This window comes from Coregonus lavaretus (assembly GCF_964263955.1).
Source record: "Coregonus lavaretus genome assembly, chromosome: 3".
Lineage (NCBI taxonomy): Eukaryota > Metazoa > Chordata > Actinopteri > Salmoniformes > Salmonidae > Coregonus > Coregonus lavaretus.
Genome location: NC_139990.1, coordinates 51,480,538 through 51,492,398, shown reverse-complemented (window position 1 = coordinate 51,492,398; position 11,861 = coordinate 51,480,538). Strand labels below are relative to the sequence as shown.

The 11,861-nt window shown below is 45.0% G+C and overlaps 1 protein-coding gene across 1 annotated transcript; it reads right to left on the bottom strand.

The window, feature by feature from the left end:
• Positions 1-3,867: 3,867 nt before the first annotated feature.
• On the bottom strand, positions 3,868-11,650 carry LOC311107856 (serine/threonine-protein kinase SBK2-like; the record flags this gene model as incomplete). The annotated part of the gene is made up of 4 exons (XM_084150422.1): positions 3,868-4,668; positions 5,459-5,661; positions 7,261-7,405; positions 11,615-11,650. The coding sequence occupies 4 exons, from the start codon at positions 11,648-11,650 to the stop codon at positions 3,868-3,870; spliced, it is 1,185 nt and encodes a 394-aa protein (XP_084006548.1).
• Positions 11,651-11,861: the final 211 nt, after the last annotated feature.

The window sequence follows — 11,861 nt, the reverse complement described above, 5'->3', positions numbered from 1 at the left end:
CTGTAATCGCTGCCAATTGTGCTTCAACAAAGTACTGAGTAAAGGGTCTGAATACTTATGTAAATGTGATATTTCTGTTTTAAATTTTTAATACATTTGCAAACATTTCTAAAAAACTGTTTTTTCTTTGTCATTATGGCGTATTATGTGTAGATTGATGATGGGGGAAAACAATTTAATAAATTTTGGAATAAGGCTGTAACATAAGAAAATGTGGAAAAGGTCCTTTCCGAATGCACTGTAGTTCCCGAGGTGGAATTCCAAGTTGGATGACCATTCAAATCGATTTTTCCCAATCGGAGCAGTGGTGTAGTGGTGCCTGGAGAAGTGGGTCAAATCCAAACGGCCCGCCAGGCTAAGGTAAAGTGTCCTGTGTGAAAAATTATATGAGAAACAGTGACATACACTCTGAATGACATAACATGATAAATCCCATATTGGTCTTTCACAGTCAGGCCAACCCAAGCTGTACTGTGTAGAAGGCTAATAGTAGTACCTATTATTGAAACAGATAAACTGAGTCAGAAATTCATAGGTTTCAGATTTTCCCAAATTTGTTCAAGTTTTCGTTCTCAAAGTTACACTTTTTTTTTCCTTCAGAAAAACAACAAAATTGTATGTTCTAAGGCCATAACAATGCTTAAACCACATCAGGGGACCACTTTTGAGGTCTGGGAAAAATCTCAGAAATATTTATTTTTGAGAGTAGTTACCCTTTAATTCAAGTGTGCAGGCACCTAGCACTATTGTTTGTGGTGTTTCTGTAGCACATGCGATGGAATTTGCAAAATAAATTAACTACACTTTGTAGCTAGTTACATTTACATTTACATTTTAGTCATTTAGCAGACGCTCTTATCCAGAGCGACTTACAGGAGCAATTAGGGTTAAGTGCCTTGCTCAAGGGCACATTTACGTCATTTAGCAGACGCTCTTATCCAGAGCGACTACAAATTGGTGCATTCACCCTATAGCCAGTGGGATAACCACTTTACAATTATACTTTTTTTTTTTTTTTTTTTGGGGGGGGGGGGGGGGTAGAAGGATTACTTTATCCTATCCCAGGTGTTCCTTAAAGAGGTGGGGTTTCAAATGTCTCCGGAAGGTGGTGAGTGACTCCGCTGTCCTGGCGTCGTGAGGGAGCTTGTTCCACCATTGGGGTGCCAGAGCAGCGAACAGCTTTGACTGGGCTGAGCGGGAACTATGCTTCCGCAGAGGAAGGGGAGCCAGCAGGCCAGAGGTGGATGAACGCAATGCCCTCGCCTGGGTGTAGGGACTGATCAGAGCCTGAAGGTACGGAGGTGCCGTTCCCCTCACTGCTCCATAGGCAAGCACCATGGTCTTGTAACGGATGCGAGCTTCAACTGGAAGCCAGTGGAGTGTGCGGAGGAGGGGGGTGACGTGAGAGAACTTGGGAAGGTTGAACACCAGACGGGCTGCGGCATTCTGGATGAGTTGTAGGGGTTTAATGGCACAGGCAGGGAGCCCAGCCAACAGCGAGTTGCAGTAATCCAGACGGGAGATGACAAGTGCCTGGATTAGGACCTGTGCCGCTTCCTGTGTAAGGCAGGGTCGTACTCTCCGAATGTTGTAGAGCATGAACCTGCAGGATCGGGTCACCGCCTTGATGTTGGCGGAGAACGACAGGGTGTTGTCCAGGGTCACGCCAAGGCTCTTCGCACTCTGGGAGGAGGACACAACGGAGTTGTCAACCGTGATGGCGAGATCATGGAACGGGCAGTCCTTCCCCGGGAGGAAGAGCAGCTCCGTCTTGCCAGGGTTCAGCTTGAGGTGGTGATCCGTCATCCATACTGATATGTCGGCCAGACATGCAGAGATGCGATTCGCCACCTGGTTATCAGAAGGGGGAAAGGAGAAGATTAGTTGTGTATCGTCAGCGTAGCAATGATAGGAGAGGCCATGTGAGGATATGACAGAGCCAAGTGACTTGGTGTATAGGGAGAAAAGGAGAGGGCCTAGAACTGAGCCCTGGGGGACACCAGTGGTGAGAGCACGTGGTGCGGAGACAGCTTCTCGCCACGCCACTTGGTAGGAGCGACCGGTCAGGTAGGACGCAATCCAGGAGTGAGCCGCGCCGGAGATGCCCAGCTCGGAGAGGGTGGAGAGGAGGATCTGATGGTTCACTGTATCAAAGGCAGCAGACAGGTCTAGAAGGACAAGAGCAGAGGAGAGAGAGTTAGCTTTAGCAGTGCGGAGAGCCTCCGTGACACAGAGAAGAGCAGTCTCAGTTGAATGACCAGTCCTGAAACCTGACTGGTTTGGATCAAGAAGGTCATTCTGAGAGAGATAGCAAGAGAGTTGGCTAAAGACGGCACGCTCAATAGTTTTGGAAAGAAAAGAAAGAAGGGATACTGGTCTGTAGTTGTTGACGTTTAATAGAGACGGTTTTTGGGAAAGCCTTTCCATCTACCATCATTAGCATCGCTATATTTTTCCTGTTCCTTCATTGTTTGAAACCTGGACGTTTTACATCATATTATGAGGCATGTCTTACCTTGCTTCAAAATAGCCTATAGCCAAAATCCCACCATAGAAACGTGGAGGCAATTACTTTTCATAAATATTTACTCATATGTATTCTGTTTTATTGGTTTTCTTTCAACTTTCTTTCATTGTCTTGAGGCCAAAGGAATTATCCTAATCATATTAGCAACCCATGATAGTTGTTGCATGTTTAAATCCCCCCCTCTTTCTAACGGACATTTCCATCTCTGTCCATGAAACCGCTTGCATGTGCGGTGCACATTTTAGAACGGTGTTTCCCGCAAATTGCATTTTGGAACCTTCACGCGGCAAATGTCGGGATGAAAACCTCACGCACCCACCCAATCATAGGGAAGACACTCCTGCAGAACGGCACCCACAGGAACAGCAGAGGAGCAGGAAGGAGTCAGTTCGGCCTCCAACACGGCGTACTTCGCCAGTGCCTGACTGCTAAACTTGACCCCGCCCTTATAAATCAAAATCAAATATTACATGACGTTATTCACTTAGCCTACAACAGAGATGAGAAGCGTTTTTTCCCGCTTTTTATGGAAAGTCAAAGGAGTCATACTAAACCGCTCCAGTAGCTTTACATAGCCCGCCTACACACACCACCGCGCGTTTTGTCCATTGTGCTGACAGCGCAGCGGAGATACATTTTTTTTTGCGCCAACCTGTCACTCAATTATTTTAACTTTTTTGCTATTTTTATATAGTGACATAAAACTAAAACTGAGGGGGCTAAAGTTTGAACTGAGGGGACTAAGCCCCCTTTAGTCCCCTCGTGGAGCCGGGTACTCTTGTGGCTAATCTAGATGTTTTGCTGACATACCTTTTCTATTGGACAAAATCTCTAGGTTTGCATATTGGAAAATGTATTATTTAAAAACAATACAAGAAAAAGTGTATTAGACATACATAGAGAAGTAAGACATGTATATAAATACAAACTGGTTTATTCAGATATTTTTACAACATAAAGTGTCATAGAGTGATCATTATAATACAGCCTGTGTGTTGAAGGAGCGCTAGTTCATTTATTCTCTTAAGAGGCTAGCTACCTCTAAGCACACATGGACGCACATGCACGCTCACGATCATGCTCAAGCACGCACATACACAGGCAGGCATGGCACATGCACGCTCACACACACATAATATTAAGTTGCATTACACCGTAGAAGTACTATTACAAGGAAAAACATACAGCAATATCAAAATACAGTAGTCTCAATTCTATCAATACAGAGTAAGAAATGTTCAGCAATATATTCATAATATCAACCTCTATAAAGCAAATATTCTCTTAGAAAATGTACAGTACATCTTAAAAATTCTCGAACCTGTCTAGTATGAAACACTTTATCTCTCCCCTCTTCCTTCCCTCTCCCTCCCTTCCTCCACTGCTCCTGCCTCTCTTATTTTCCTGGCCTTCTTCTCTACCTCCTTTGCTTTCCTCTTCTCCTCTCTCTCCGTCTCCATCAACCAGGGCCCCCCCAGGTAGCTGAGGATCTCGTCAGGGCCTCCTCGAAGCCTGGCCTGCGGGTTAAGCAGCTCCCTGAAAAGAGACATCAGCAGTGGGCTGAAGCCTTCAAAATGTGGGGCCACAGGGTTCAACTTCTGATTCTCCTCCAGGCTCAGGATATTGTCCTTTTCTCTTTCACCTTCGCACCAAATTTCTTCCTCCTCCCCTCTCAGTCCCTCGCTCCTTTCCTCCCTCTCCGTCTCGCGGTCGTACCACTCCTTGTACCTCCGGTAGGCGGGGTCGTCGTGGGTGGTCTCTTCCCAGGGAAAGCATCCCGTCAGCAGGCAGTAGACCAGCACCCCCAGGGCCCAGCTGTCTATAGTGGTCTCCACTGTGATCCAAATGTTCTCCTCCTCCTCTCCATCCTCCTCTCTCTGCTCCCTCACTTTCTCTGACTCCTTGGCCTGCTCCACCTCGGGCGTGCAGAAGGGCGAGTCGTACCAGACAGCGCGGACAGTGCAGCCGGTGGGGCGGGCCAGGCCGAAGTCACCCAGTTTGACCCAGCGACAGGCGTGGTCACACAGGAAGATGTTCTCTGGTTTGATGTCACGGTGGACGAAGCCCATGGAGTGGAGGTGTGAGACGGCACCACTCAGCTGAGACATTACCCTCTGGACACACTCTTCATCTACACCCACCTGGAGACAGAGAGAGAGAGATAGAGGGAGAAAGAGAAACGACATTATACTGTATATCATTGTTTCATATATGGTATGGCCTGGATTCCTTTTGGGTCATGGTTTAACCTAGGCCGCTGCTAGGTTTAGTTTACTAGATAGGTCACACAAAAAGAGCACTGTGAGAGTTATTTAAGATACTCTTCAACGAGGTAGGGTTTCAGATGTTTTCAAAAGATAGGCAGGCACTCCGCTGTCCTGACTTTAGGGGGAAGCTTGTTCCACCATTGGGCTTCCAGGACAGAGAAGAGCTTGGCCTGGGCTGAGCGGGAGCTGCCCTCCTGTAGGGGTGGGAGGGCCAAGAGACCAGAGGTGGCAGAACGGAGTGGTCGGGTTGGGATGTAGGGTTTGAACATAGCCTGAAGGTAAGGAGAGGCAGTTCCCCTTGCTGCTCCGTAGGCAAGCACCAGGGTCTTGAAGATGATGCAAGCTTATCATCCACTTAGAGAAATAGAGTATAAACTGTAGGTTACTGGCAGAGACCGACACAATCAAAGAGACACTAGAGGGGACGAGGTGGAAGCCACAGGAGGGATTCCATTGAAGTCTTTATCATGTACTCACTGACAGAGGGAAGAGGGCAACTGGGACCAGGGTAATATGGGGCAGTAGAGGTGGTGGTAGACCTCGGAGGAATTGCAATACTGGGTCTGTGTTGTGCACTTATTTTTATTGCTTTGACATTGAAATGAAAACCCTCTCATGTATGACTGACTCAGAGTCTTTTAACAGATTTATGATTCTAACTGACCTCTGACACGATGACACTGTAGAGGTCTCCATAGAGACCAGCCTGCTGGGCGAAGACGTAGTAGCAGGGGGTGGAGAAGAAGATGCCCAGGGCCCGGGTGAGAGAGGGATGAGTGCAATAAGAGAGGGAGAGGTTGTATTCACGCAGGAAAGCGAAGAGGGATGTGGACTGACGGGGGAAGAACTTCAGAGCCATGGGAGTGCCTGATGGAAAGGAAGATAAATACATTCAAATCTAACCAAATACTGCACCAAAACATAAATAGATAAATTATAGAGTAAATAATGTTGTCAACACTGTGACCGCATTGAAAACATGAAAACATCCTGGCAGATTCCATATAGCACCGGGGATATCTAAATTACCTCCCTATTCCCAGGGGTTTAGATAGAGGACAGCCAATGTCTGTTTATGAATGGACAAAGCCATTGATCACGTGACAGCATTCATTCCTATGTGAAGACTCAAAAGCGCATTGAAGCCAAATGAAGTCGGATAAGATGGCGTCTCATGCGCAGTTTGAGCTACTTCAGGAAGTGACGTTGCAGGCTAGCTCAGTGCTGCCTCCTCTCATGTAGTAACTCAAGTTGAAGGCCGACCGGGGTACTGCAGGCTACCGTTAGTAACTAAATTATCCTTATAGCTTCTTCTGTGTGCGATTTTAAAATAATCTGTTCAAGGACATAATAGAAGCAATATTTGGTAACATGATTGTCTTCGAAAGTTGTTTTATTTACACAAAGATTCACCACAAAGATTTACATTTTTCCATTCACTATAGTGGGGGATCCCATTTTTGGCTAACAATGCCTGCAGTACTGCGGTCGGCCTTGAACTTCTGTCGTTTCAGGGTTGGAGAGTAACTGAATACATGTAATCAGTTACATGTAATCCGATTACAATTTTTTTTTTACTAATAAATATTCTAATTAGATTATAGATACTTTTGAAAAACTAGATGATTACTTCTTGGATTATTTTTAAATTCAGAAAGGATGTTTGCGAAAAAATACTTTATGACACCTTTCTGTTTTGTCAATGACATTCAATTCAGCATTGAAAAAAGGCGTACGTTTAAGTTTGTTCCACCTGAGCGAGTCTGACCAAAGGTCAGAGACCTCTATGATGACACACCAAATGTGTTTGAAGGATAATTTTTGTCTTCTTTTAACGCCTCTTAAGGGGAAAGTAATCAGATAACTGAGTTTGGGTAATCCAAAAGTTAGTGATTACAATTTTGGACAGGTAACTTGTAACTGTTACGTATTACATTTAGAAAGTAACCTATCCAACCCTGCTTGGTTTCAATGAAAAGGGGCAGTTGTTCTCCCCTGAGGACACCCCACAGCAACCGTATCCCCAAGAATGTAGTAAAGCACTTCATAACAGCAATACTCATGCTAAAGGTTAAGTTGACACTATATAAAAACACCTCTACCCTCATGTTGGACAAATAAACCACCCACTGTTCACATGTAGTTTTATCCTCTGAACTGTAACCCTCTTCAGACCCATATTTCACTAGAACAAGTTTCAAGTTTTATTAGTTGGATGTACAAGATACACATGATATACACGTCCAACAAAATGCTTACTGGCAGGTTCATTCTCGACAATGCAACAACAATGAGAAATAATAAAAGATAAGAATACGAACATAAAGTAAATGGCTCAGTAGAAAATAATACATGTTTTAGCATAAGTATAATACAGGAAGGCATAATTTATAACGCCTGCCCACCCCATAACTCTCCATGACCAGGGTTAGGGACCACTACAGTGATCTCTGGTGCTTTACTGACCTCTCTTCTTGTGGACGGCCAGCATGACCTTGCCGTAGGATCCCTCTCCCAGCAGCTTGACCATCTGGAAGTGGTCGGAGGTCTCCAGGGTGGACATGGACTGGGCTGAGAGGAAACATAGCTCGTCCAGTTCCTGAGCTGCAGCCTGACAGAGAGAACAAGGAAACATGGTCAAACAGGGAGAATATTTTCTATAAGGAGTTGATGTTATAAAAATAATCCTTCTACCCCCCCCCCCCCACCCCACCCCCACAAAAATGTAAAAAAATATATATATATATAAATAATAATAATAATAATAATAATAATAATAATAATAATAATAAATAAAAAAATTAAACACATAAAAATAAATTAACAACAAAAATAAAAAAACAACAACAATATATATATAGAAAACAAATGAAAATTAAACATATACTCTAAAAAAATGTAAAATAAGAAATATATTTTGTTTTAAAGAAAAGAAAAATTAACAACAAAAATTATAAGAAAAAAAAATTATAAGAAAAAAAAAATTGTAAAGTGGTTGTCCCACTGGCTATCATAAGGTGAATGCACCAATTTGTAAGTCGCTCTGGATAAGAGCGTCTGCTAAATGACGTAAATGTAAATGTAATGTTTCATTGCCCATGTCTTGTTACACTAGCAGGAATTGACTAGGCTTGTAGGCTACAGTGCTGCATGGTGCATAACCAACCAACACTGAAAATGGTAAACGAGCAGTGGGAATAAATACTAAGCACTTTATGACAAATGCAATATAAATACATTTTGATTGGTCAATTGAATGATTGACTGATTGATCAGTGGGGAGAACAAGTATTTGATACACTGCCGATTTTTCAGGTTTTCCTACTTACAAAGCATGTAGAGGTCTGTACATTTTATCATAGGTACACTTCAACTGTGAGAGACGGAATCTAAAACAAAAATCCAGAAAATCACATTGTATGATTTTTAAGTAATTAATTTGCATTTTATTGCATGACATAAGTATTTGATCACCTACTAACCAGTAAGATTTCCGGCTCTCACAGACCTGTTAGTTTTTCTTTAAGAAGCCCTCATGTTCTCCACTCATTACCTGTGTTAACTGCACCTGTTTGAACTCGTTACCTGTATAAAAGATACCTGTCCACACACTCAATCAAACAGACTCCGCGAGCTTCCCAGTGACACAAGCCTACCAGACGAGCTAAACCACTTCTATGCTCGCTTCGAGGCAAGCAACACTGAAGCATGCATGAGAGCACCAGCTGTTCCGGATGACTATGGGATCACGCTCTCCGTAGCCGATGTGAGTAAGACTTTTAAGCAGGTCAACATTCACAAGGCCGCAGGGCCAGACGGATTACCAGGACGTGTACTCCGAGCATGTGCTGACCAACTGGCAAGTGTCTTCACTGACATTTTCAACATGTCCCTGACTGAGTCTGTAATACCAACATGTTTCAAGCAGACCACCATAGTCCCCGTGCCCAAGGACACTAAGATAACCTGCCTAAATGACTACCGACCCGTAGCACTGACGTCTGTAGCCATGAAGTGCTTTGAAAGGCTGGTCATGGCTCACATCAACACCATTATCCCAGAAACCTTAGACCCACTCCAATTTGCATACCGCCCCAACAGATCCACAGATGATGCAATCTCTATTGCACTCCACACTGCCCTTTCCCACCTGGACAAGAGGAACACCTACGTGAGAATGCTATTCATTGACTACAGCTCAGCAGTCCTGGGACTAAACACCTCCCTCTGCAACTGGATCCTGGACTTCCTGATGGGCCGCCCCCAGGTGGTAAGGGTAGGTAACAACACATCTGCCACACTGATCCTCAACACGGGGGCCCCTCAGGTGTGCGTGCTCAGTCCCCTCCTGTACTCCCTGTTCACCCATGACTGCATGGCCAGGCACGTCTCCAACACCATCATTAAGTTTGCTGACGACACAACAGTGGTAGGCCTGATCACCGACAACGATGAGACAGCCTATAAGGAGGAGGTCAGAGACCTGGCCGTGTGGTGCCAGGATAACAACCTCTCCCTCAACGTGACCAAGACAAAGGAGATGATTGTGGACTACAGGAAAAAAAAGAGGACTGAGCACGCCCCCATTCTCATCGACGGGGCTGTAGTGGAACAGGTTGAGAGCTTCAAGTTCCTTGGTGTCCACATCACCAACGAACTATCATGGTCCAAACACACCAAGACAGTCGTGAAGAGGGCACGACAAAGCCTATTCCCCCTCAGGAGACTGAAAAGATTCGGCATGGGTCCTCAGATCCTCAAAAAATTCTACAGCTGCACCATCGAGAGCATCCTGACTGGTTGCATCACCGCCTGGTATGGCAACTGCTCGGCCTCCGACCGCAAGGCACTACAGAGGGTAGTGCGAACGGCCCATTACATCACTGGGGCCAAGCTTCCTGCCATCCAGGACCTCTATACCAGGCGGTGTCAGAGGAAGGCCCTCAAAATTGTCAAAGACTCCAGCCACCCTAGTCATAGACTGTTCTCTCTGCTACTGCTTGGCAAGCGGTACCGGAGTGCCAAGTCTAGGTCCAAAAGACTTCTCAACAGCTTCTACCCCCAAGCCATAAGACTCCTGAACAGCTAATCATGGCTACCCGGACTATTTGCACTGCCCCCCCACCCCATCTTTTTACGCTGCTGCTACTCTGTTAATTATTTATGCATAGTCACTTTAACTCTACCCACATGTACATATTACTTCAACTACCTCAACTAGCCGGTGCCCCCGCACATTGACTCTGCACCGGTACCCCCCTGTATATATAGCCTCCCTACTGTTATTTTATTTTACTTCTGCTCTTTTTTTCTCAACACTTTTTTGTTGTTGTTTTATTTTACTTTTTTATTAAAAATAAATGCACTGTTGGTTAAGGGCTGTAAGTAAGCATTTCACTGTAATGTCTGCACCTGTTGTATTCGGCGCATGTGGCCAATAAAATTTGATTTGATTTGATTTGAGACTCCAACCTCTCCACAATGGCCAAGGCCAGAGAGCTGTGTAAGGACATCAGGGATACAATTGTAGACCTGCACAAGGCTGGGATGGGCTACAGGACAATAGGCAAGCAGCTTGGTGAGAAGGCAACAACTGTTGGCGCAATTTTTAGAAAATGGAAGAAGTTCAAGATGACGGTCAATCATCCTCGGTCTGGGGCTCCATGCAAGATCTCACCTCGTGGGGTATCAATGATCATGAGGAAGGTGAGGGATCAGCCCAGAACTACATGGCAGGACCTGGTCAATGACCTGAAGAGAGCTGGGACCACAGTCTCAAAGAAAACCATTAGTAACACACTACGCCGTCATGGATTAAAATCCTGCAGCGCACGCAAGGTCCCCCTGCTCAAGCCAGCGCATGTCCAGGCCCGTCTGAAGTTTGCCAATGACCATCTGGATGATCCAGAGGAGGAATGGGAGAAGGTCATGTGGTCTGATGAGACAAAAATATATATTTTTGGTCTAAACTCCACTCGCCGTGTTTGGAAGAAGAAGAAGGATGCGTACAACCACAAGAACACCATCCCAACCGTGAAGCATGGAGGTGGAAACATCATTCTTTGGGGATGCTTTTCTGCAAAGGGGACAGGACGACTGCACCGTATTGAGGGGAGGATGGATGGGGCCATGTATCGCGAGATCTTGGCCAACAACCTCCTTCCCTCAGTAAGAGCATTGAAGATGGGTCGTGGCTGGGTCTTCCAGCATGACAACGACCCAAAACACACAGCCAGGGCAACTAAGGAGTGGCTCCGTAAGAAGCATCTCAAGGTCCTGGAGTGGCCTAGCCAGTCTCCAGACCTGAACCCAATATAAAATCTTTCCAGGGAGCTGAAAGTCCGTATTGCCCAGCGACAGCCCCGAAACCTGAAGGATCTGGAGAAGCTCTGTGTGGAGGAGTGGGCCAAAATCCCTGCTGCAGTGTGTGCAAACCTGGTCAAGACCTACAGGAAACGTATGATGCATCAAATACTTATGTCATGCAATAACATGCAAATTAATTACTTAAAAAACATACAATGTGATTCTCTGGATTTTTGTTTTAGATTCCGTCTCTCACAGTTGAAGTGTATCTATGATAAAAATTATAGACCTCTACATGCTTTGTAAGTAGGAAAACCTGCAAAATCGGCAGTGTATCAAATACTTGTTCTCCCCACTGTATGTATGCTTGGGTGGATAGGGCTCAGTGTCACCATAAAATGTACTGCTACAGGATGTCCAGCTACCTCAGGGATTACCATAAAATGTGAGAAAATGATGAGATGGGAGATCGGATGAGTGTCACATTGGAGCAACCAGAATATGCTGTATGTACATTCCCACTGTCCCCTCTGTTCCCTGTGTCTATCATATCATCAGTATGAGCCCCTATATACATCTGCTGACCTCGTTAAAATAGGACCCCCTCCCCGCCTATAGTAACACCCCAGCAAATGAGTGAGGGATGTAAAGACTGTTTGCGTAACACAATGGATTAAGCTATAATAGCACCATGGTATATTTATAAATTCGACCTTATATACCACATATATTTGTTGCATAATAGAGCGTCAAAATGTCAA